The 27,618-nt window shown below is 40.3% G+C and overlaps 1 protein-coding gene across 1 annotated transcript in view; it reads right to left on the bottom strand.

The window, feature by feature from the left end:
* The window catches only part of MUC19 (mucin 19, oligomeric), a 114,713-nt gene that overhangs the window by 7,844 nt on the left and 79,251 nt on the right, over window positions 1–27,618 (bottom strand). Inside the window, 17 exon segments of the mRNA XM_036867435.1 lie at window positions 958–1,005; window positions 1,167–1,223; window positions 1,527–1,574; window positions 1,699–1,752; window positions 4,814–4,867; window positions 6,015–6,056; window positions 11,865–11,915; window positions 12,193–12,240; window positions 12,822–12,881; window positions 13,188–13,241; window positions 13,420–13,473; window positions 13,722–13,769; window positions 23,608–23,661; window positions 23,810–23,863; window positions 24,110–24,157; window positions 24,550–24,603; window positions 24,742–24,792. Coding sequence (XP_036723330.1) covers window positions 958–1,005; window positions 1,167–1,223; window positions 1,527–1,574; window positions 1,699–1,752; window positions 4,814–4,867; window positions 6,015–6,056; window positions 11,865–11,915; window positions 12,193–12,240; window positions 12,822–12,881; window positions 13,188–13,241; window positions 13,420–13,473; window positions 13,722–13,769; window positions 23,608–23,661; window positions 23,810–23,863; window positions 24,110–24,157; window positions 24,550–24,603; window positions 24,742–24,792 — 879 coding nt within the window.

Raw genomic sequence — 27,618 nt, 5'->3', positions numbered from 1 at the left:
ATTGAAAAAATTTGTAACGGGAGGAATAAGATACAATCTCATACTCTCCACATTGCTTTCAGAGCAATTTTTCTAAAACCTATCTGATCATATCATTCTCTTAACAAAATCTTTAAGGAGACCCCATTTATTATAAGGATAAAGTCTCATTTAAGTTTGGAAATAAGGTCCTTCTTAAACATTCCTTTGCTTACCTTTCTAATCTCATTTCTTCCCTGAACCTCATACGAATATTACCAATACCTGGTTGATTCCTGAAGTCACTCATGCTGTCTCAAGTCTCTGTCTTTTTAAGTGCCATTTGGCAGAAATTCCCTACTCAGCCTAGCCAATATTGAAATCAATGATCTCTTCCCTAATGTCTTCACTCAACCCTACCAACTAATACACAGAAATTAACAGTCTCAGTGCACTCCCAGGACCATAATTGTTGTGCACGTGTTTGAGTAGCATTAAATACACTATAACGATAGTATCTGTGCCCATAATAATCTCTTCCAGGCTTCCCTGGTGGTGCAGTGGTTAAGAACCCGCCTGCCAATGAAGGGGACAGGGGTTTGAGCCCTGGTCTGGGAAGATCCCACATGCTGCAGAGCAACTAAGCCCGCAAGCCACAACTACTGAGCCTGCATGCTGCAACTACTGAAGCCCACGCACCTAGAGCCCATGCTCTGCAACAAGAGAAGCCACCGCAATGAGACGCCCATGCACTGCAACACAGAGTAGGCCCTGCTCGCCGCAACTAGAGAAAGCCTGCACGCAGCAATGAAGACCCAAGACAGACAAAAATAAAAACAAATAAAAAAATTAATTTATATTAAAAAAATAATCTCTCTCCCCCCCCACACACAAAGTAATAAAATGGCAAGGGCTGCTACAGAGTCTAGCACATATAAGGTATTAAAGAAGTGTTAGTTGAATAAGTAACAAAGAAATTAGTACTTTTCCCATACTCGCCTGTTTTATTTTCATTTTCTTGATCTCCTGTTGCTACTACAGTGGTTTCTGTAAAAGGATAATGCTGTCATTTTATTTATTAGATAGCATGTACACATATCAAGTTTCTGTGTGTATGCGTGCACAAATGATCACACACATTCACGATTAAGGAAAGCTTCATGTGGAAGAGACAATTCATCCAGTGCATTTGGGTCATTTCATTTTACCTGGGTAGGACACTTTGGGGCTTGTTGTGATTCCATTTGACACTGAGGTGGAGCCTGCAGAAGGAAATATTTAAAATTTCAGGAATAGCACATTTCATAATCCCATTCTCAGAGATTTCAAGGTCATAACTAAGTCTTCCAGTGAGGGGTTCTGATAAAAGCCTAACCCAAAAAATCCTGGAGGAAAAAAAAATCTCTAGTTGAACTTCAAAGCCATATTCCAAAAGGAAATGTAGGATAATCTTCCTGGTCTTTCTTTCCTGTTTCTTTCCCACCACTCCTCTCCTCCAAACTCAACTCCTCATATATAATCACAGGCACACTGATCATTGAAGAGTCTGTATTGCTAGCATTCATCTGTTTGCATTCCAGTTCCAGAGGTTTCCTTGACTCCTGTGGAAGCAGTGACTGCTAAGAGAGGCACAAACGTGGTGAGTAGAGGGACTAAAAAAGCTAGAGTTTAACTTCAGGTAAGCTGCCCTGTCTTCTGAGATGCCACCAAGCAAGTTTCATTTATTATTATTTGACCTACCTGTGGTAGAAATTACAGGAGCAGTGGTTGTTTCAGATGCTTCCTTGGAGGTACCTAAAATGAATAGGGAAAGAGCAGTGAACTTTTTTTGGTCTCAGAAGAGTGTGTCTGAAGACATCTTCACAAAGAATAAGAGTCTCAAAGTACCTGGAGTGTACTAGTACACCTACTAATGCTAGTTCATGCTCCTGCCATTGAAACAGAACAGGCCCTAACATAGCAACTCCTTGCTCAAAGAAGAATTGAGTATTTTCCTATGACCCTGGTAGCCTTATCACTTAAGGGCCCCCTTCTCTTAATGACAAAAACTTTTTTCACACTTAACTATTTTGCTTCCTATATCCTGGTTTCCTGGTTCTCACATATTAGTTTTTTGGGGAGAGTTGTATGAGTTGTTTATATATTTTGGATATTAACCCCTTGTCAGTCATATCATTTGTAAATATTGTCTCATTCAGGAGGTTGTCTTTTGTTTTGTTGATGGTTTCCTTTGCTGTGCAAAAGCTTTTAAATTTAATTAGGTCTCATTTGCTTATTTCTTTTTATTGGTGTGTAGTTGCTTCACAATATTGTGTTAGTTTACACTGTACAGCAAAGTGAATCAGCTATATGTATGTGTGTATATATATATATATATATATATATATATATATATATATATATATCCCCTCTTTTTTGGATTTCCTTCTCATTTAGGTCACCACAGAGCATTGAGTACAGTTCCCTATGCTATACAGTAGGTTCTCATTAGTTATCTATTTTATACATAGTATCAATAGTGTATATATGTCAATCCCAATCTCCCAGTTCATCCCATAACCCCCCCTTTCCCCCCTGGTATCCATACTTTTGTTCTCTACAACTGTGTCTCTATTTCTGCTTTGTAAATAAGATCGTCTATACCGATTTTTTCAGATTCCACATATACGCGTTAATATACGATATATGTTTTTCTCTTTCTGACTCTTTCATGGTCCATCCATATCTCTACAAATGACCCAATTTTGTTCCTTTTTATGGCCGAGCAATATTCCATTGTATATATGTACCACATCTTTATCTATTCATCTGTCGATGGACACTTAGGTTGTTCCCATGTCCTGGCTATTGTAAATAGTGCTGCAGTGAACATTGGGGTGCATGAGTCTTTTTGAATTATGGTTTTCTCTGGGTATATGCCCAGTAGTGGGATTGCTGGGTCATATGGTAGTTCTATTTTTAGCTTTTTAAGCAACCTCCATACTGTTCTCCATAGTGGCTGTATCAATTTACATTCCCACCAACAATGCATGAGGGTGCCCTTTTCTCCACACCCTCCCCAGCATTTATTGTTTGTAGATTTTTTGATGATGGCCATTCTGACCAAGATGGTGCGGGGAATAGGAGGACGTAGAGTTCATCTCTCTCCACAAATGCATCAATAGTACATCTACAGATGGAACAATTCTCACAGAACACCAGCTGGACACTAGCAGAAGACCTTGGACACCGGAAAGGGCAGCAAAGATCCCGCATAACAGGTTAGGATGAAAGAAAGAAGGGAAAAAGAAGAGGAGAGGAAACAGGACGGGATCTGTGCCCCTGGGGAGGAGCTGAAGTACAGGAAAGACTCCCACATCTGGGGAAGACCCCTCACTGACAGGGAAATCAGTTGGGACAGAAGGGAAGCATCTGAGGCTGTTGAAGGAGGGTGTGTGGCAGACAGGACAGAGTGACACCTACACAGACAATCCGCGCCATAGCCCTGCATGCCCCAATCTGGGACGTGTGTCTGCCAGTGCACATGGGGACTGAGAGCTGGAACGTGGGGACTGGAGAGCAAACCTGGGAGGAGGACTGATGTTGGCTGCAAGGAGACAGCCTGAGGGGATAGGAGGGAGGTAATTCGTAACCGGGAATGCTTCTGGAGGAAATCATTTGCCTATTTTTGTTTTTATTTCTTTTTCTTTAGGAGACAGATCCAAAAAAATATTGCTACAATTTATGTCAAAGAGTGTTCTGCCTATGTTCTATTAAAGGAATTTTATGGTTTTAGGTCTTACATTTAGGTCTTTAATCTATTAGAACTACCATATGGCCCCACAATTCCGCTCCTGGATATATATTCAAACAAAAATAAAAACTTAAATTCAAAAAGATACATGCACCCTAATGTACAAAGCAGTACTATTTACAATAGCCAACATAGGGAAGCAACCCAAGTGTCCATCAACAGATGAATGGATAAAGAAGATGTAGTATGTATATATGTGTGTGTGTATATAATGAAATATTACTCTGCCATAAAAAAGAATGAAATTCTGCCATTTGCAACAATGTGGATGGACCTAGAGAGTATTATGCTTGGTGAAATAAGTCATACAAAGACAGAAACTGTATGTTATCACTTACATGTGGAACCTAAAAAATAAAACAAACAAATGTATATAGCAAAATAGAAACAGATTCACAGATATAGAGAACAAACTAGTGGATAGTAGTGGGGAGAGGGAAGAAGGAAAGGGCAAGATAGGGGTAGGGATTAAGAGATACAAACTACTGTATATAAAATAGATAAGCAACAAGTATATATTATACTTTCAGGGAATATAGTCATTATTTTGTAATAATTTTAAATGGAGTATAATCTATGAAAATATTGAAGCACTATGCTGTACACCTGAAACTAATATAATATTGTAAATCAGCTATACTTCAATAAAGAAAGAAAAGAAAAATAGTGCCCCTATCTCCCTGTCACTGTGGGAAGGTAGGAGCCTAACTTCATTCTATAAGCACCAATTAGCAAACACAGATGGTCAAATCACAGAAACCAACCTCTCCCCTAACGTCCTCTAGTACTTTTCCACTAGTTCACCCCAGCACTTAAACACTCTCCCACCTTTTATTTCAGCACAGTTGAGTTCAAAATCTCAACCCTATTGCAATGTTCTTGACTCCTATTTAATAATCTTAAAGTTTTTTTGCCCATTTAACTCCATTTGGTACAACTTTTCTTTTACAGTTCAACTTTAATATTCATAGAGATAAATAGCCATTTTCTGAAACAACTGGGTGTTAAAGGGAAGAAGAATACTGAACATGTTAACTTCACTGAGTCAGTCATTTCCATTACCTTGGCTGGAACTTTCTGAGACACCAGTAATTTTGCTTGATATCACAGCAGTGCCTGCAAAGTCAAATGAAGGACAATTCACATCAGACATACCTTCTATAGGTAGCCTCAAAGATCAAAAGCAGGAAGAGAAAGTAAATCAGATGAAAGTCTAGGCCAATGCTGCAGCTAGCCCATAGAGCAACTTTATGAAGTAAAAACAAACTAACAAAAAACAACGACAGAAAAAAAAGCCCTTTGGGCAGATGAAACCTCATGGATTTATAACTTGTTGAAGAAATGCTGGCTGGATTTCAGCCTCTACTCCTCCCTTTAGTAGTGTGCCCTTGTGTACTTCTACACACTTACCTGGGGGCTCTGGTTGGAGCCCAGAAATTCAGAGCAAGAAGACAACTTTAGATGGCTGGAAGAGGACATTCTCTATGAGATTCTGCCCTATTTCCTGGCCCTTTATCTTTACCTTCAACATTCCCCTAGGTTGAAGCAAAGGCATAAGAGTCATTAACTGAGAACGCAACAGATTTGAACCACTGACACTTACTTTTTTGTGTTCCAACTCCAGTGCTAGTTCCTAAGAAAGGCAAAGAAGACTAAAGTCAGGACTGCTGTGTAGATGCTACAACAGTCAGTAAATTCCAGAGAAAGGCTCTTATTTTTCTAGGCTTAGCTACTTAGAGCCACATATTAAATATTTACTTGCCTGTGTTGGAACTTCCAGGAATACCTGTTGTGCCAGAGGCTATCCCAGTGGTACCTGTAGTGAGAGTGAAGGATGAGCCTCACAAAGCCTTTCTCACCCTAAGAAGAGCGTGGTATTGACAAGTGTTCCTGTTTCTCTGAAGCAGTAGAAAACTGTTTAAAATTTTTTCTTGCACAAAATGTTAAGCCTAGCATATTTTTCTGTGCACTTTCTCATAACTGCTTGTTCAAATAAACTATAAGAGGAAAAGTCATACTTGCTCCATAGATCTTATTTCTCTAGATCTAGAATCACCTAGAATCTGATATTAAATGAGAGAATGTCTGTCCTATATTTACATGATTTACTTCTAGTGACTTAACTCCCTGGTTTTCCAGCATCAAAAAAAAAAAAAAAAAAAACAGAAAAAAATTGTCTGAACTTGTGATCAAGTGTTAGGCATCTCAATCAAAGCCTTAATTAACAAATTTACTTGTGTCTATTATAGTGATCTCCACTCACCTTCTTGGCTACTGGTGACTCCTACTGATTCCGGGTTATTGCCTGGCAAAACAAAAGCAGTGAAATTTCAAATAAAGAATGTGTCTAGAGAATTAAATTACATCTGTAGTATGTTCTCTAGGAAAAACCAGGGAGCTAATCTAGGCTGGCCTTATGATCTGCTATTAAATTAAAAGAAACCAGTTTTAAGTCATGCAAATTTTCATTCACAACCTGTATGTAGTAAATTCAAATGGAAAAATCATTGAGAATCCAAAATCTGCCAAAACTCACCTGATGAAATTCCTGCTTCAGTGTTTCCAACATGTTCTTTAAAAGTTGTTGCTTCGGTATAGCTGATTCACTTTGTTATAAAGCAGAAACTAACACACCATTGTAAAGCAATTATACTCCAATAAAAGTGTTAAAAAATATATTTGTCGGGAGAGAGGAGAAGATGGCGGAAGAGTAAGACGCGGAGATCACCTTCCTCCCCACAGATACATCAGAAATACATCTACAGGTGGAACTGCTCCTATAGAACACCCACCGAACGCTGGCAGAAAATGTCAGACCTCCCAAAAGGCAAGAAACTCCCCACGTACCTGGGTAGGGCAAAAGAAAAAAGAGGGGGGAGGAGAGAAGATGGCGGAAGAGTAAGACGCGGAGATCACCTTCCTTCCCACAGATACAGTAGAAATACATCTACACGTGGAACTGCTCCTACAGAACACCCACTGAACGCTGGCAGAAAACGTCTGACCTCCAAAAAGGCAAGAAACTCCCCCCGTACTTGGGTAGGGCAAAAGAAAAAAGAAATAACAGAGACAAAAGAATAGGGACGGCACCTGCACCAGTGGGAGGGAGCTGTGAAGGAGGAAAGATTTCCACGCACTAGGAAGCCCCTTCGCAGGCAGAGACTGCGGGTGGCAGAGGGGGGAAGCTTCGGAGCCACGGAGGAGAGCGCAGCCACAGGGGTGCGGAGGGCAAAGCGGAGAGGTTCCCGCATGGAGGAGCGGTGCCGACCAGCACTCACCAGCCCGAGAGGCTTGTCTGCTCCCCCGCCGGGGCGGGCGGGGCTGGGAGCTGAGGCTCGGGCTTCGGTCGGATCGCAGGGAGAGGACTGGGGTTGGCGGTGTGAACACAGCCTGAAGGGGCTAGTGCGCCACTGCTAGCCGGGAGGGAGTCCGGAGAAAAAGTCTGCAGCTGCCGAAGAGGCAAGAGACTTTTTCTTCCCTCTTTGTTTCCTGGTGCGCGAGGAGAGGGGATTCAGAGCGCCACCTAAACAAACTTCAGAGACGGGCGCGAGCCGCAGCTATCAGCGCGGACCCCACAGCAACAGGGGCACAGAGGGAAAAACGGAGAGATTCCCGCACAGAGGCTCGGCGCCGAGCAGCACTCAGCAGCCCGAGAGGCTTGTCGGCTCACCCGCAGGGGCGGGCGGGGCTGGGAGCTGAGGCTCGGCTTCGGACGGATCGCAGGGAGAGGACTGGGGCTGGCGGCGTGAACACAGCCTGAAGGGGTTAGCGCACCGCAGCTGGCTGGGAGGGAGACCGGGAGAAAGTCTGCAGCTGCCGAAGAGGCAAGAGACTTTTTCTTCCCTCTTTGTTTCCTGGTGCGCGAGGAGAGGGGATTCAGAGCGCCGCCTAAACGAGCTCCAGAGAAGGGCGCGAGCCGCAGCGATCATCGCGGACCCCAGAGATGGGCGTGAGACACTGGGGCTGCTGCTGCCGCCTCCAAAAAGCCTGTGTGTGAGCACAGGTCACTCTCCACACCACCCCTCATGGTAGCCTGTGCCGCCCGCCACTGCCAGGGTCCCGTGATCCGGGGACAATTTCCCCGGGAGAACGCACTGCGCGCCTCAGGCTGGTGCAACGTCACGCCGGCCTCTGACGCCGCAGGCTAGCCCCGCCTCCTCCGTACCGCTCCCTCCCCCCGGCCTGAGTGAGCCAGAGCCCCCGAAGCAGCTGCTCCTTTAACCCCGTCCTGTCTGGGTGGGGAATAGACGCCCTCAGGCGACCTACACGCAGAGGCGGGTCCAAATCCAAAGCTGAACCCCAGGAGCTGTGCGAACAGGGAAGAGAAGGGGAAATCTCTCCCAGCAGCCTCAGAAGCAGCGGATTAAAACTCCACAAACAACTTGATGTGCCTGCATCTGTTGAATACCTGAATAGACAACGAATCATCCCAAATTCAGGACGTGGACTTTGGGAGCAGGATATATTAATTTTTCCCCTTTTCCTTTTTTTTGTGAGTGTATATGTATATGCTTCTGGGGGAGATTTTGTCTGTATAGCTTTGCTTTACAATAGCTTTATTTTACTTCACTATATTATAGCCTCTTTCTTTCTTTCTTTCTATTTTTTCTCCCTTTTACTCTGAGCCGTGTGGACGAAAGGCTCTCGGTGCTCCAGCCAGGCATCAGGGCCGTGCCTCTGAGGTGGGAGAGCCAACTTCAGGACACTGGTCCACAAGAGACCTCCCAGCTCCACGTAATACCAAATGGCAAAAATCTCTCAGAGATCTCCATCTCAACATCAAGACCCAGCTTCACTCAACGACCAGCAAGCTACAGTGCTGGACACCCTATGCCTAACAACTAGCAAGACAGGAACACAGCCCCATCCATTAGCAGAGAGGCTGCCTAAAATCATAATAAGGCCACAGACACCCCAAAATACACCACCAGACGTGGACATGCCCACCAGAAAGACAAGATCCAGCCTCATCCACCAGAGCTCAGGCACTAGTTCCCTCCACCAGGAAGCCTACACAACCCACTGAACCAACCTTAGCCACTGGGGACAGATACCAAAAACAACGGGAACTACAAACCTGCAGCCTGTGAAAAGGAGACCCCAAACACAGTAAGATAAGCAAAATGAGACGACAGAAAAACACACAGCAGATGAAGGAGCAGGGTCAAAACACACCAGACTTAACAAATGAAGAGGAAATAGGTAGTCTACCTGAAAAAGAATTCAGAATAATGATAGTAAGGATGATCCAAAATCTTGGAAATAGAATAGACAAAATGCAAGAAACATTTAACAAGGACATAGAAGAACTAAAGAGGAACCAAGCAACGATGAAAAACACAATAAAGGAAATTAAAAATACTCTAGATGGGATCAATAGCAGAAAAACTGAGGCAGAAGAACAGATAAGTGACCTGGAAGATAAAATAGTGGAAATAACTACTGCAGAGCAGAATAAAGAAAAAAGAATGAAAAGAACTGAGGACAGTCTCAGAGACCTCTGGGACAACATTAAATGCACCAACATTCGAATTATAGGGGTCCCAGAAGAAGAAGAGAAAAAGAAAGGGACTGAGAAAATATTTGAAGAGATTATAGTTGAAAACTTCCCTAATATGGGAAAGGAAATAGTTAATCAGGTCCTGGAAGCACAGAGAGTCCCATACAGGATAAATCCAAGGAGAAACACGCCAAGACACATATTAATCAAACTATCCAAAATTAAATATAAAGAAAACATATTAAAAGCAACAAGGGAAAAACAACAAATAACACACAAGGGAATCCCCATAAGGTTAACATCTGATCTTTCAGCAGAAACTCTGCAAGCCAGAAGGGAGTGGCAGGACATATTTAAAGTGATGAAGGAGAAAAACCTGCAACCAAGATTACTCTACCCAACAAGGATCTCATTCAGATTGGTTGGAGAAATTAAAACCTTGAAAGACAAGCAAAAGCTGAAAGAGTTCAGCACCACCAAACCAGCTTTACAACAAATGCTAAAGGAACTTCTCTAGGCAAGAAACACAAGAGAAGGAAAACACCTACAATAACAAACCCAAAACATTTAAGAAAATGGGAATAAGAACATACATATTGATAATTACCTTAAATGTAAATGGATTAAATGCTCCCACCAAACGACACAGACTGACTGAATGGATAAAAAACCACAACCCGTATATATGCTATCTACAAGAGACCCACTTCAGACCTAGGGACACATACAAATTGAAAGTGAGGGGATGGAAAAAGATACTCCATGCAAATGGAAATCAAAAGAAAGCTGGAGTAGCAATTCTCATATCAGACAAAATAGACTTTAAAATAAAGACTATTACAAGAGACAAAGAAGGACACTATATAATGATCAAAGGATCGATCCAAGAGGAAGGTATAGCAATTGTAAATATTTATGCACCCAACATAGGAGCACCTCAATACATAAGGCAAATACTAACAGCCATAAAAGGGGAAATAGACAGTAACACAATCATAGTAGGGGACTTTAACACCCCACTTTCACCAATGGACAGATCATCCAAAATGAAAATAAAGAAGGAAACACAAGCTTTAAATGATACATTAAACAAGATGGACTTAATTGATATTTATAGGACATTCCACCCAAAAACAACAGAATACACATTTTTCTCAAGTGCCCATGGAACATTCTCCAGGATAGATCATATCTTGCGTCACAAATCAAGCATTGGTAAATTTAAGAAAATTGAAATCATATCAAGTATCTTTTCTGACCACAACGCTATGAGACTAGATATCAATTACAGGAAAAGATCTGTAAAAAATACAAACACATGGAGGCTACACAATACACTACTTAATAACGAAGTGATCACTGAAGAAATCAAAGGGGAAATAAAAAGATACGTAGAAACAAATGACAATGGAGACACGACGACCCAAAACCTATGGGTTACAGCAAAAGCAGTTCTAAGAGGCAAGTTTATAGCAATACAAGCCTACCTCAAGAAACAGGCAACATCTCGAATAAACAACCTAACCTTGCACCTAAAGCAAACACATGAAAGAATGCTCAACATCATTAATCATTAGAGAAATGCAAATCAAAACTACAATGAGATATCATCTCACACCGGTCAGAATGGCCATCATCAAAAAATCTACAAACAATAAATGCTGGAGAGGGTGTGGAGAAAAGAGAACACTCTTGCACTGTTGGTGGCAATGTAAATTGATACAGACACTATGGAGAACAGTATGGAGGTTCCTTAAAAAACTAAAAATAGAACTACCATACGACCCAGCAATCCCACTACTGGGCATATACCCTGAGAAAACCATAATTCAAAAAGAGTCATGTACCAAAATGTTCATTGCAGCGCTATTTACAATAGCCAGGACATGGAAGCAACCTAAGTGTCCATCATCAGATGAATGGATAAAGAAGATGTGGCACATATATACAATGGAATATTACTCAGCCATAAAAAGAAACGAAATGAAGTTATTTGTAGTGAGGTGGATGGAGTTAAGAGTCTGTCATACAGAGTGAAGTAAGTCAGAAAGAGAAAAACAAATACAGTATGCTAACACGTATATATGGAATCTAAGGAAAAAAAAAAAAAAAGACATGAAGAACCTAGTGGCAAGACGGGAATAAAGACACAGACCTACTAGAGAATGGACTTCAGGATATGGGGAGGGGGAAGGATAAGATGTGACAAAGTGAGAGAGTGGCATGGACATATATACGCTACCAAATGTAAAATAAATAGCTAGTGGGAAGCAACCGCATAGCACAGGGAGATCAGCTCTGTGCTTTGTGACCACCTAGAAGGGTGGGATAGGGAGGGTGGGAGGGAGGGAGATGCAAGAGGGAAGAGATATGGGAACATATGTATATGTATAACTGATTCACTTTGTTATAAAGCAGAAACGAACACACCATTGTAAAGCAATTATACTCCAATAAAGATGTTTTTAAAAAAAAGAAAGTTGTTGCTTCTGTAAGAGCAAAGGAGGAAAAATTGAGAAGCTTGAGAGGTTGAAAATATGAAAATGATATAGCAGTGTATGATCTTCTCCCTACAGCCACTTAAAGGAGAATTCCTTTTACTATTTGACTTACGTGTTTTGAAACCTCCAGGTGAGGATGTCCCAGAGCCTTTCCCAGTGGTACCTGGGATGGGAGAGAATATAAAGAGGAGGAAATGTGCAGGGATGTCTTTCTTATTAGATGGAGATCATGGTTTAGGACAAATCATGTGTTTCTGTAAAAGAATGCATTCCTTCTCTAGGATTCCTTGTTCCAAAAGGTGAAATAAACATTCTTTTTTATTGATCTGTTTCATTTCTTGTGGTAAACTCCAGTCTTCTGGGATCCTTCTTTTCTGGAACTAGTATCATGGAGTTGGGTCCCTCTCCCATCTTCAACTTTTTAACTTCCCCAACTTCACCCGTTTTACTTCTAGTAGATTGGCTCCCTGAAATTATGCTAGTGACTCCTGAAGGTTAAAAAATGGAAAGGATCAAGAATCTTGAAATTTTAATTAATTATTTCAAGACAGTTCTCCCTTTTAATTTCAAAGTTTTATAATTGTAAGGCTAGGCTCTCCGAAAAACAAAATATTAAAAACACACATGTCCCCTGCAAATTCTGGTTGATCCTGTTTGATTTGACATTCTGAACCCCAAAATTAGAAGCAATCTAGTCTCCAGCACACCAAAACTTTGCCTTATGGATTTGACTTAACCATACTGGCAATTGTTGAGCCCCAACTCCTCCCTTTTTCAGGCTCCTTTGCCTTTGCCCACCTATATAGCCCAAGGAATCATGTTTCCGTTTATTTGTCTTCTCTTCTCACTCTATATGACCATCATAAGGAAACCCACCAGCATCCACAGTTTCAAATATCATTTGTAAGTGAATGACTTGACAAATCTCTATCTCCAATGCAAGCCTCTCTTCTGTGTTCTGGTTGCACTTATCACTCCTGCTGAGCATACTAACTGGACACCTCAGAGCATTTTAAACTCAAACTGTCAACATTTGACCTCACTATATCTTCTATCAGTTATAAATTTTTTCCTTCCTCCCGTATATTCCCAGGTGTGATAGTTGTGCCAATAGTCACCCTCGTGGTAACTGAAATCACAAGAGGAGAGAATCAGTTTATGATTCCCTTTTACTAGGGTTTTGAAGTAGGATTTGGTTTAGCACAAATTATATAAGGAACCTTCTTGCCTTAAGTGTGGCTTCTATTATGCCATTTTATTACAAATATACAAAAAAGGCAATTCACACGGGGTAAAATATAGGGCAGTTAACATCCTAACAATTTGTACCCAAAGAGAGATTCAGGTAGAATAGAATTCCCCCTAATTTTATTATAGCCAACGTGATTTACTTTAAGATGAAGAGAAAAATAATTATTTGACTGCTATTGCTCACCTATTTTAATTCTACCCTGGGTGGTTTCACCACTTCCCAAAGAAGTTGTGGCCCCTAAGTGAAAGGAAGAAAGGAGAAGAATACTAAATTTGGAAGACTCGTGTACTCAGAAAAGTTGGGTGGTATCCACTGGGTATGGTAGGGAATGTGTGTTTTTGGGTGAAGGAGTTGAAGGGAGGAGGCTATCTCATTACTGAAGTTCTTTATACTCCCCATTAGGTTATTGCTTTACCTGTGTTAGAGTTTCCAGATGCAACTGTTGTGCCAGAGACTACACTAGTGGTACCTGAAGTAGAAGAGAGAAACAGAGAATCCCAATAGTGATGCATTTACCATCCCGAGAAGAGCATGGCCAACAAGACTCTCTGGGACATGAAAGTAGAAGACTCTTCTTGGGGTTATCCTGTCAAAATGAGTTGCATTCTCCATTTTTAAATTCAGGGCCACAATAAAAACATTGGCTCGTGTCCCGGCCTTGATGATTTGCTTCTTAAGGTTAAATATCAGACGTCGCTGGGCCTCTCCCATATTTACCTGTTTCACTTCCAGGGCTTGGCCTCTCAGATGTGCCAGTGGTGGCTCCTAATGACAAGAAATAAAAACAATATTTGTCTAAATGCATTTAATTGTATAAAGTGAATAAATTCATAACATCCGAAATCCAAAATTTAATAGACCTAAACTTCCAGAGTTACTTCCATCATCTCTGCTTCCCTACTTATAACTATATGGACATATATTGCCTCCATCTCACACCAAGGTAATAGCTTGAATGTCCAAAGGGAATCCTTTCTGGACTTCCCTCTTAAGAATTACAGTATAAGGTTTATCCCAGAAGAAATGATATAATTTTCATAAATACAAGCTTCCTCCTTTTCTTTGGTTATGCTTCCTTCTCTGGAAGTTGTAGCTTCTAAGAGTGAAAAGGTAGAGAGTAATGAAGGCTAATAGAAAGTCATAAAAAGGTATCATGTGCTATTGCTCCAGAATTTGCCCCAAGAAAGAAATTATAGCACATGTTTCCTCATTGATTCACCTGTGTTGGAAATCCAAGGTGAGATGGTACTACCACGATCCACTCCAGTAGTACCTGAAAACAAAATTGAATGGTATTTGAGAGATTACTACAAGCAACTATATGCCAATAAAATGGACAACCTGGAAGAAATGGGCAAATTCTTAGAAAAGCACAACCTTCCAAGACTGAACCAGGAAGAAATAGAAAATATAAACAGAACAATCACAAGCACTGAAATTTAAACTGTGATTAAGAATCTTCCAACAAACAAAAGGCCATGACCAGATGGCTTCACAGGGGAATTCTATCAAACATTTAGAAAAGAGCTAACACCTATGCTTATCAAACTCTTCCAAAATATAGCAGAGGGAGGAACACTCACAAATTCATTCTACGAGGCCACCATCACCCTGATAATAAAATCAGACAAAGATGTCACAAAGAAAGAAAATTACAGGCCAACATTACTGATGAACATAGATGCAAAATTCCTCAACAAAATACTAGCAAAGAGAATCCAACAGCACATTAAAAGGATCATACACCATGATCAAATGGGGTTTTTCCCAGGAATGCAAGGATTCTCCAATATATGCAAATCAATCAATGTGATACACCATATTAACACACTGAAGGACAAAAACCATATAATCTTCTCAGTATATGCAGAAAAAGCTTTGGACAAAATTCAACACCCATTTATGATAAAAACTTTCCAGAAAGCAGGCATAGAGGGAACTTACCTCAACATAATACAGGCCATATATGACAAATCCACAGTCAACATCGTTCTCAATGGTAAAAAACTGAAACCATTTCCACTAAGATCAGGAACAAGACAAGGTTGCCCACTCTCACCACTATTATTCAACATAGTTTTGGAAGTTTTAGCAACAGCAATCAGAGAAGTAAAAGAAGTAAAAGGAATCCAAATTGGAAAAGAAGAAGTAAAGCTGTCACTGTTTGCAGATGACATGATACTATACATAGAGAATCCTAAAGATGCTACCAGAAAACTACTAGAGCTAATCAATGAATTTGGTAAAGTAGCAGGATACAAAATTAATGCACAGAAATCTCTTGCATTCCTATACATTAATCATGAAAAATCTGAAAGAGAAATTAAGGAAACACTGCCCTTTACCATTGCAACATAAAGAATAAAATACCTAGAAATAAGCCTACCTAAGGAGACAAAAGACCTGTATGCAGAGAACTATAAGACACTGGTGAAAGAAATTAAAGATCATACAAACAGATGGAGACATATACCATGTTCTTGGATTGGAAGACTCAACATTGTGAAAAAGACCATTCTGCCCAAAGCAATCTACAGATTCAATGCAATCCCTATCAAACTACCAATGACATTTTTCACAGAACTAGGACAAAAAATTGCACGGTTTGTACGGAAACACAAAATACCCTGAAGAACCAAAGCAATCTTGAGAAAGTAAAAAGGAGGTGGAGGAATCAGACTCCCTGACTTCAGAATATACTACAAAGCTACAGTAATCAAGACAGTATGGTACTGGCACAAAACCAGACATATAGATCAAAGGAACAGGATAGAAAGCCCAGAGATAAACCCACGCACATATGGTCACCTTATCTTTGATAAAGGAGGCAAGGACACACAATTCAGAAAAGACAGTGTCTTCAATAAGTGGTGCTGGGAAAACTGGACAGCTACATGTAAAAGAATGAAATTAGAATACTCCCTAACACCATAAACAAAAATAAACTCAAAATGGATTAAAGATCTAAATGTAAGGCTGGAAACTATCAAACTCTTAGAGGAAAGCATAGGCAGAACACTCTATGACATAAATCACAGCAAGATCCTTTTTGACCCACCTCCTAGAGAAATGGAAATAAAAACAAAAATAAACAAGTGGGACCTAATGAAACTTCAAAGCTTTTACACAGCAAAGGAAACCATAAACAAGACCAAAAGACAACCCTCAGAATGGGAGAAAATATTTGCAAATGAAGCAACTGACAAAGGATTAATCTCTAATATATACAAGCAGCTCATGCAGCTCAATATCAAAAACACAAACAACCCAGTCTAAAGTTGGGCAGAATAACTAAATAGACATTTCTCTAAAGAAGATTTACAGATTGCCAACAAACGCATGAAAGGATGCTCAAAATCACTAATCATTAGAGAAATGCAAATCAAAACTACAATGAGGTATCACCTCACACCGGTCAGAATGGCCATCATCAAGAAATCTACAAACAATAAGTGCTGGAGAGGTTGTGGAGAAAAGGGAACCCTCTTGCACTGTTGGTGGGAATGTAAATTGATACAGCCACTATGGAGAACAGTATGGAGGTTCCTTAAAAAACTACAAATAGAACTACCATACGACCCAGCAATCCCACTACTGGCCATATACCCTGAGAAAACCATAGGTCAAAAAGTGTCATGTACCACAATGTTCATTGCAGCTCTGTTTACAATAGCCGGGACATGGAAGCAACCTAAGTGTCCATCGACAGATGATGGATAAAGAAGATGTGGCACAGATATACAATGGAATATTACTCAACCATAAAAAAGAAGTGAAACTGAGTTATTTGTAATGAAGTGGATGGACCTAGAGTCTGTCATACAGAGTGAAGTAAGTCAGAAAGAGAAAAACAATTACCATATGCTAACACATATATATGGAATATATATATATATATATATATATATATATATATATATATATATATATATATATATATATATATATATATATAAAGGTTCTGAAGAACCTAGGGGCAGGACAGGAATAAAGACGCAGATGCAGAGAATGGACTTGAGGACACAGGGATGGGGAAGGGTAAGCTGGGGTGAAGTGAGAGAGTGGCATGGACATATATACACTACCAAATGTAAAATAGATAGCTAGTGGGAAGCAGCCGCATAGCACAGGGAGACCAGCTCAGTGCTTTGTGACCACCTAGAGTGGTGGGATAAGGAGGGTGGGAGGGAGACACAAGAGGGAGGGGATATAGGGATATATGTATACATATAGCTGATTCACTTTGTTATACAGCAGAAATTAACACAACATTGTAAAGCAATTATACTCCAATAAAGATGTTTTTAAAAAAGTTGAATGGTATCATTATGTCAATTTTATTCCTACAATAAGAAGAGCATATTCTAGAATAGGATGGGGAAACTACAGAATTCTTTATTGCGTTAAAATGTTGTTTTCAGGGATAGATTTTCCAGAGTTTTTTATATTTTTTTCTAATGTAATATTTCATCCCAATAAAACTTTGGTGGGGGGAAGGTGCAATGTCGGGTGGTTGTGGGAGTCTCAATGATAATATTCCTTTCTCTGGGATCAATGTCAGTGAAACAAAGGTAGTTTCCTTTACTTACCTGTTTGAATGCCAGTGACTTGGCTACTAGATCCCCCTAGAAGAATAAACAGTAAAGGGTTGATTGCCCATTGAATTTTCATCTGGGTAAAGTATTGATGTTACTGAAATTTTAATGTGCAAGAAAAGTTTAGACATGTGACAAAGAAATCTAGTGAAATAGTGTGGTAATAGTAGCAGAGGAGCATAGCTAAGTGGATGGACCTTGAAGCCAGACGGCCCTAGTTGAAATCTGCTGTTTATTTGCTGTGTGACCTTGCACACGTTAGTTAATATCTCTCTGCCATAGGTTTCCTTATCTGTGAACACAGTAGTAGTTACCTCACAGTTTGGTGTGAAGGAAAAGAAATAATAATAAGTTGTAGAATAGTTCCTGGCACATAGTTAGTGTTCAAAAGAGTTAGCTATTATTGTTATTGTAAGTGAAAAGTGGAGAGGTTATGAAGCTTGTGTGCTCACATGTATTTATTCCAGTTTCTGTGGTCCCACTGCCTCCAGAGGGTGTACTAGTTTCTAAGAGAGAAGAAAAGTAAAAAAAAAAAAAGTAAGATGAAGAGGATTTAGCACTCTGAGAAAAGTTAAGCATTCAGGAAAGTTAAGCATTTTAAGAAAAGTTTTCTTGATAACAGCACCATGAAAGATAATTTACTAGTAGAGATTTTCCTGTGGAGGATTCTCTCCAGTTGGTTGGCTCACCTGTGTTTGAACTCCCAGGTTCAACTGTAGTGCCAGAAGCTACCCTTGTGGTACCTGCAACAAAAAGAGAAGTGGTGACTTTTCCTCCCATGGGGGGAATCTGATCATCTTTTGGGTTTTTTCAACTGCTTGTGAATTATTTGTGTTCTCTTATGCATAGTTTTATTCCCAAATCAAACAAAGATGCAAATTCCTCAGCATAGGAGGCCCCTCTTCTGGAATTTAATGGTAGTAAGATAGGGGTTATTCATGCTCTGCCTTCTTGTTCTTCTGGGCCCCTTCCTACCATAGTCACCTAATGTGTTTCCAGTTCCTTCATTTATTGATACTCCAGTGGTAGCTCCTAAGAGGATGAAAATAGGAAAACTTTTTAATGTAAACATAGACAGTTATTGGGATAAGCGCTGCACATTTCAGTCACTTTTGTACTCAAGGAAGAATCTAATGAACAGAGGTCAATTTTCTATGTTCATTGTAGCCTTCTGTTTACCTGAAATAGAACCCTCTGGGACTGTCTTTCCATCATTTAATTTCGTGGTGATACCTAAAATGGCAAACAGAAAAAACTTTCTAGACATTTATCACTTCTACTTTCATTTGCAGGGATCTACATGTATGAGGCTGGACCACGGAAAGAGAGGGACTTCAAAAATCTGCCCAAATTGATTCAAAATCAAGTAACAAAAGAAAACATTGTTGATCTGAGATGAGAGTTCCTAAAGAGTTCCTCCACGAGAAACTGTCCTGCAAGAAACAAAAAGCACGGTTGACCATTGAACAAGGTGGGGGTTAGGAGTGCCGACTCCCTCCATAGTCAAAAAATCCATGCATAATTTACAGTTGCCCCTCTGTATCCACAGATATTCCATATCCATGATTCCACATCCCTGGATTCAACCAACCACAGATTGTGTGGTAACAATAATATTTACTATTGAAAATAACCCACATATAAATGGACCTGTGCAATTCAAACCCATGCTGTTCAGGGTCAACTGTAATTTATCAACCAAAATTCTCACACACACCACCAAACACACACGTACACAATAATTCTCATCTATTTTCCATTCCACTACAGTAGTTCTAATGACTCCAGTGGAAGTTGTGGTTTCTGTAAATTAAAAAAAAGAAGAAACGGATAAAAGATTTAGGAAGAAGGGAAAATAGGCTATGATGTTCTTACATGAGAAGATCAGTGTGAAAGACATTTTTGCCACCTTATTTCTAGAAAGGATGCTTTCTTTCCAGCTTGTTAACCTACCAGTATTGGAACTTCTATGTTCAACAGTGGTACCTGAGGCCATACCCTTGGTATCTGAAATGAGAAGGACATGGGATTATCATGCAGAATCTTCCACATCGAGGCAATCTGAGTATCAAATCAATGTATAAAAATAAATGTATATTTCCAGGGCCATATCATTCAGTGTTACATTGTGCATGGCAGCTTCCAGAGGCACTGTTCACAGAGACCGTTTTGTCCAGATGACAGACCTGTAAGCATGCCATTTCGTTGGCCTTTCTACTCTTGGATTGAATCACGTGGGTTTTTCTCGTATATCAATTATTTCATTCATTCAACAAATATTTATTGAGCTCTGTTGAATACTAGAGATTCATCAGTGAATAAATAAATGAAGACTTTTTACTCAAGAAGCCTATTTTCTAGTCGGCCTACTTAGCAAATATAACACAAAATCTTCAGCTAAGAACAGAGGAATTTTTCCCACATTTACTTGTTTTACTTTCAGTGACTTGATTGTCTGATGTTCCAGAGATAGTTCCTAATGGTTGAAAGCAGGAAAAAGACTCTGTGTATGTTATGACCTTTAATCATACATGGAGGCAACCAACCATTAGGCAATTTAGAATTTAAAGCTCAAGACACAAGTCAAATGGGAAACAAAGTTTTCTAAGTTCATTTTAGTCATCTTCTTACCTGAGACAGAACCTTCTGGGATAGTGTTGACTCCTACAGTAATGCCTATAATATCCAGTGGGTTAATCTTCCAGGGAATTACTACTCCTACTGCCCTCTTCAGAAATCCACACCACAGTGCCAGGCATGGGAAAAGGCTGGTCCAGAAACCAGCTGGGGGTTGTGAATCAACAGTATTTTGGGCCCTGCATATCAGCTGGAGGGCCTGCCCTTCCTGTACAATCTCTCTGATCCAGAGGCAAACTCATGATGGTTCTCAACGGCAATGCTAACATCTGGGAATCCTAGTTCTCACAGATTTCATCACAATGACTCTGAGGCTTTCTAAGGAAGTTTTAGACTCTGGAAAAAAGAAATGAGGAAAGTGGAAAGTATGTTTGGGGATACATATTTCTCCCTGAGGTTAGACAAGGGATGATTGCCTTTGTATCTATTCCATTACCAGTGCTGGAACTTCCAGATGCAATAGCTGGGCTGGAGACTACACCACTGGTACCTAAAATCACCAAGGAAAAGGGATTATATGTCATTTCCTTTACGTTCAAAGAAGAGCTAAGAAGAAAATCATTATGTTTCTTTTCAGTCATTGAGGTCCTATTCTAGGATTCCTCACATATCTTTCCACAAGTACATTTCTTTTGGAAAAAAATTAAGTAAAACTATATTTTCACATTAGGAGTCCTCTTATTCTGAATATTGGTAAATATCAGGGACATATTTATATTTTCTCATGTTCACCTGTTTGACTGTCAGAGACCTGGCTCCCTGGTACAGTGGGCTGAAGAGAAGACAAGACAAAGGGATTGAGTGAGAGACAGAGAGAGATTTAGAGAGAGAGAGAGAGTATTTTGTTGTATATGAATTCAAGGATTTGGGAAAGTATTAACACTCTGGAATTTGGAAGCTCAGACAAAGATTTCCATAGGGCAGAAATCACTCTGCACTCTGTATTATTTCAGCCAGAAGGAATTGACAAAAAAAGAGAATTCTTTTTGGATTCTAGCTAATATGCTGGTGATATTTGTAATACCAATGGAGAAATCCCATCCCTTCTTTAGACTTGAAGCAGTGAAGCTCAATTCTGTATTTAATGGATTTTCAAAAAGATTTTATTTCTAATAGCAAACCTATTTTGACTCACTTGCAGTGTCCCTAAATTACACACAAACTTTCTCAAGGAAAGCCTAGAGAGTCCTAAAACTGATGGCCTCAAATCACAGACTCTTTTTTCACCTGTTTGAGCTCCAGTTCTAGTCTCTTCTGTGGAAGTTGTGGCCTCTGAGGGAAGAAATAGGATAATGATGGAGTCTGGGAATTTGGAATACTGGGAAGAGATATTGGGGTATTTTTTATTATAGAAGCCCTAAAAGAGAGATCATGACATCTGAGATTAAATATGGGGAATTTCCTTCTTGTTAACTTACCTGTGTTAGAACTTTCAGATGCAATGGTTATTCCAGACAATTCTCCAGTGATACCTAAAATGCAAAAAGTAAATGTTGCAATACAGCATTTCCTCCTCAGTTCATCTTGGAATCATCAGTGTGGCCCTAAAGCACTGGTATCCTTTTCTGAAGACTGTCTATGAAAACAATGGAAAATAAAAAACTTGACAGCATTTCATTTCCCAAGTCAGCTTTGGATGGATGTGGTGCTCCTGGGGTTCCCTTTTACTATGGAGTAAGAGGAAGCAGCAGTAAAAATCACCCTTACCTGTTTTACTTCCAGGGACATATCCACCTGGTGTGCCAGAGGTGCCTAAGTGAGGGAATAAAGTATGGTTTAATCTTTGTAAGAAGGAATCTTTGATATAACTTGGAACATTTTGATAATCAGTTGCCTTCATGAAGTTTTCCATCGAGGGGAGATAGAAAATAAATAATAAACATCATGCATAAGTATGAGAGAGATGATGATAGACAGCAGGCTATGGCAGGAAGGCAAGCTGGGTAAGCAGGATTGGAAGTACTGGGTGAGGGGGTTGGGATATACGCAATATGTATGCATACCTTTTTACAGGAAAAAAAAAATCTTTGTAAGCCAGAACACTGAGGACAGCTTGATTGAGACATCTGAGGTCTTGGAATTCCCAAGAAGAATAATTACCCGGGTTCATATGGTACAATATTGTTGAAGAAGAGGATTGTCATGGAGAGGATGTACAACTAGTTGACCCTAAAGCTAGACCCAGGCAATCAGTGACACCTCGCCCCCTGCCCTGGCCTTGGAACTTACGTTCTGACCACAGTTCCCATAGTGGGAGCCATTTTCAAGGATGCAGCCTGGAGAGAGCAATGTGTCGTTGAAACCTTCAGGATGGTATACGTGACTGAACCCAGTTAAGGTCTCTGTATAAACTTTTAAGATTCTGGCAGGCAGATGCAGAGATCTACTTGTCTTATGGCTGCCTAAGACAAGCTTTGTATGTAAGTTTCCTTGCTTATTAAACCTGCTACCCACCAACCTGGAGTGGTTTGCCTCTTTCTTCAGTCTCACCTTGCCCTTTGTGGATGGAGCCAAGTTTCAGATTTCACCCAGGAAGCTCCTGAGTTTTTGAACCAACAAATATGGCAGGTCCTTCCCTCATACTCTTTCCCATTCATTTGCTCACTGAAGCGACCCAAATAGAGAAATAATGAGAACCTAGGCCTTGGACTGAAAAACTCACCTCCTGGTAGTCCTCCTTGGGTGGTCTTACTGCCTCTTGTGGAACTTGTGGCTTCTGAGAGAAGAAAAAAAAAAAGGAGTAAAGACTTGGGGTGTGGACAGGACATTCTGGGCTTCCACAGTCTATATCTCCTGAAGGTCCACGTTTAGGACTCCTGACCTGTGTTGGCACTTCTAGGTCCCAGAGTTTTGCCAGAGATGCTCTCAATTGTGCCTGAAAGAAAAAAAAGAAAAAAAAAAAAAAGGATTGTGGTCAACTTGTTGCACATCGTGAAATGGGCATAGGCTTTAAAAAAAACCGTTTCTCCCATATACCAGTGAATCTATATTTCTCTGGACTTCTTAGTTTCAAGAGATCCTCCAGGTATTTCCTTCAAAACATGTCATTCCCTTCGCAAATTTATGGAGAAAGTCCTCCACCACTGAGACCCCCTTTTAGGGTCTAGTTAAAGGAAGATAGATTTGAGGGCAAATCACCTGTATAACTATCAGGAGTGGGCCCCGTGATGCCCTGATGAAGGCTCGTTAGAACACAAGCAAGAAAAGTTGAAGTGTCTGAACTGAATTTATTGATGTCAAATATTGAACACCTGCTAAAATTTTGCCCAATATGCTGAATATGGAAATTCAAAGAGTTTTGATATATTTCAGACAAGACTTTTTATTGGGAAGATATTAAAAAGTACAAGTAGTGACTCAGCAGTGCTCACCCATGATTATTCCAACTCTTGCTGTTCCACTTTCTTCTACAGAAGTTGTGGCCTCTGAGAGAGGGGAAAACAGAAGAGAGATGATTGGAAACTATGCAAGGACCATGGAAAATATGTGGTAGTTCTCCTACACAGGATAGCACTGGAGTAAACTCATCATAGCTGGATCCATGGAAGATTCCCTGCCATTTTGTCGACTCACTTGTGTTGGAACTGCCAAGGGCAACAGTTGTGCCAGGAATTACCCCAGTGGTGCCTGAAACACAAAGGGTCTAAAGTCTTCACAGTGACTTGTGTTTGTCTCCTAAAGACCTGCCTCTAGAAGAAATGTGCTATATCAAAGGGTCCTTTCACTGCTTCCTGATGAGGTGAGAGTCATAAGCCTTTTCTATGACTCATGCCATTAAAAAAGCAATCAAAATGTTCCCAAGTTGAAGCAAATTTCTCAGACAACCCATTTATTCCAAGACAGGAAAAAAAGGTGGTTTTCTCCCAGGTTCACCTGTCACACTCCCAGTTACTTGACCTCCTGGTACTGCAGTGCTATCTACTGTGGGACGAAAACCAGAAAAACATTTGAATGTGCCAAGGAAAATACTGAATATCATTATTGATTATTTGAGTGAGAAAAACTTTATATAGGTAGGCCTATTCACATTGATTTCTCTTCTTCCTAGGTGTGTAATATTCCTTGGTCCCCCTGATGCATATGCCATTCCAAGGAGAAACCCCTCACATGGATTACACAGCAGCCCATCTTTAGAAAGTTACAGCTGTGAGGCTAGATGCTAGTATTGAAAGTTCTTCCATAACATGTTAAATCTAAGAAAATCCTAAAAGCCAATGAAAACTACTCTGCAGGAGATCACACCTCCCAACAGGCAAACCTATGGAGAGTCATAATTCATTCTAAACCTCAAACTATGAGCAACCCATTTGTACCAGGTCTGAGTCCAGTTCCAGGTGTGTCGCTGCCTCCTATTAATCTTGTGGTCTCTGAGGAAATAAAGTGATGAATGATGAGGCCTGAGGATTTGGAATATTAAGAAAAGAATGATGTTGATATTTTATCAGAACAGGTCTACTAACTACATTATGAGGTTAAATAACAAGATTTCCTTCTTGTTAACCTACCTGTGTGGGAACTTCCAGATATGGCTGTCTTAGAGAATTCTCCTGAAGTACCTAAAGTGAGAAAAATAAAGGGATCAACACAGCATTAACTCCCCAATGAATACTGAAGTAGCTATGCAGCCTTGAACCACTGGAGACCTTTCCTGCAGACTTTTGATTCTGTAGGAAATGAACCATCAATTACTCCCACAATTTCCTTTCCTGACTCACCTATTGATCATTATCGTTATTAGAGTTCCCTTTCCATAGGGTCCACTGAAAGTGAAAGGAGACCTTATGTCACCCTCACCTGTTTCACTTCCAGACCCTGGGCTCCCTGGAGTGGTGACAGAGCTGCCTGAAGGAGGAAAAAGGCAGATGATGGGTTCCTTTTTCTAAGTTTTACTCATCAATTACTTGAGCTGATTTGATATTCAGATATTTAAAATAGATCTCCTTGACTCTAATACTCTGATAAGGTTAACTTATTTAGTCCATCTTACCTGACATGGAACTCTGTGAACTGCTGCTGGCTCCAGGTAAAAACATGGTGATACCTATTAAAGCAAATAGAGTGAAGCTTCAAAATAAGTATACATTTCATCATTCCACTAGTATTTATTAAGCATCTCTTCTGTGCAGTATTGTTTTAGGCCCTTGCATATATCAGCGAGCAGAATATTCAAAATCCCTCCCCTAATGCAAGTTACATTCTAGCAACTGGAGACCAACAGTGAACAATAAACATAATAAATAAGTCGATGTGATAGATGTTAGTAAGTGCTATGAGAACATGGCAAACCATATAAAAGGATAGGGGACTTGCTAGGCAGGGGCTGGCTAGCAGGTCACCCTCATTCCTGCCATTCAACAACTAGCTCTGCAAGCCCAGGCCTCTGGAAATCCAGATGGAGACATCTGAGTTCATGGAATTCTTAGGCAGACCCAGGTTTGTGACTCTGGCATATTGTGTTCCCAGAGGAAATTCAGGCCCCTTTCCTTTGCCCACTTTCAACTAATGTGTTCACTGTATTCACACAAACAGAGATTTGATGAAAGTCCCAAAGCCTCAGACTAAAAGAGCTCACCTCCTGGAAGTTCTGGTTGGGTGGTCCCACTTCTTCTCGTGGAATTGGTGACCTCTGACAGAGAAAAGAAAGAAAGGAGTAAAGACTAGGGTGTGGGAAAGTACACACTGTGCTTTTGTCAGAATATATCACCCAAGGTGCCACTGTCCAGATTTTGCATGTATTTTCATACTTGCCTGTGTTGTAACTTCCAGGTTCCAGAGTTTTTCCAGAGACTATACCAGTAGTACCTAAAACAAGAAAGGGTCAGTGGTCACTAGCTCAATTGCTGTTCACCACGTGATTTAAATAGGAATCTAAAGTCTCTGTGCAGCAGCAAACTATAACCCTGAGACTTTTAGTACCAGTAAGTGATCCATATATGCCCCTTGTAATATGTCTTTCTACAATTTTACTGAGAAGGTGCTCAATTATCAGGTCCCTTTCTTTGGAGGGGAGATAGGAAATTTCTCTCCACATTACCAGTTTATCTGTCCCTAGTTTGACTTCACAATAGTCTAGTGAAGGCTCTTATAAGCTCAGGAAATAAGGAAACTGTCTTGTCTTGTTTTTCTGAATTTGCTCAATATAACACATATAAAGAGTGCAGATATATTTTCAGAAGATTGTTTTTGAGAAGTTATCATAAAGTTCAGGTATTAGCTTAGCAGGGCTCACCTTTAGCTATTCCAACTCTGGTTGTTTCACTTTCTCCTTCTGCAGGAGAGAAGGAGGAAAGAGTTAACTGGAGAATATTTAAGGATCATGGAAAGGATATGGCAGTAGGTCTGCAAAAGATAGTAACAGAGGAGACATCTAATTTGTGGGAGGACTGTGGAAGATTCTATGTCACCTTGTTGACTCACCTGTGTTGAAACTGCCAGGGGCAACAGTTGTGCCAGGGGCTACCTCAGTGGCGCCTGAAACACAAAATGAAATGTAGTCACCATGGTGCTCATGTTTCTTTCCTAAAAGCATGCCTCTAGAAAGAACCTAGGTATATCTTCATAGTATCTAACTGGACTGCTCACTGACTCTTCTCTGATGATGAGCCCTGTGTAGTTTTCATTAACCATTTTATTACCAAAGCAATCATAGAGACAATGTTCTCAACCAGAGATATGCCTCCTGGCATTCTACATCGAGGAAACAGGGTGGGTTTCTCCCACCCTCTCCTGTCTTACTCCCTATGACTTGGCTTTCTGATGCTACACTGGTACCTGCTCTGGATTCAAAACAGAAGCCATGAGTGTGCTAAGAACTTGAGACACTGGGAAAATACTATGCTCTTCATTGCTTCCTTGTGAAAAGCATACATCTACATGGGACAGACATGTTTCCTAGGTTCCTGTAACTCTTCTCAGTTTCTCAGGAATACAAAGTTTTCTCACTCTTCCCTCATCAAAGCTTATGGTACATGTAAGTCCACAGAAGAAGTTATTCATAACAATTACTACAATCCCAACTTCAGGGATTACATCTATGACTCTAGATTCTGTTATTAGCAACTTTTCAGAAAAAAAATTCAAAACTGAAAAATAATTAATTTGCCTAAAATGCAGTATTGGTAGAGTAAATATGAACTGTTCTCCAGAAATTCTCTCTAGGACCTCCTGTGTCATAATTAGTGGTAATAACAAGACAGGAGTTGCTCCTTCTCACCTGTCTGGAATCCAATTCCAGCAGTACCAATACCTTCTCTGGAAGTTGTAGCCTCTGAGGTAGAAAATAGGAGAACAGTAAATTCTGGGCATTTGGGATATGGGGAAGAGGCATTTAGTATTATTTTTTCACAGCAGCCCTACAAAAAGCTTCATGTCCTGAGTGCCTA

This window comes from Balaenoptera musculus, chromosome 10 (assembly GCF_009873245.2).
Source record: "Balaenoptera musculus isolate JJ_BM4_2016_0621 chromosome 10, mBalMus1.pri.v3, whole genome shotgun sequence".
Lineage (NCBI taxonomy): Eukaryota > Metazoa > Chordata > Mammalia > Artiodactyla > Balaenopteridae > Balaenoptera > Balaenoptera musculus.
This window is presented reverse-complemented; position numbering and strand designations above follow the sequence as displayed.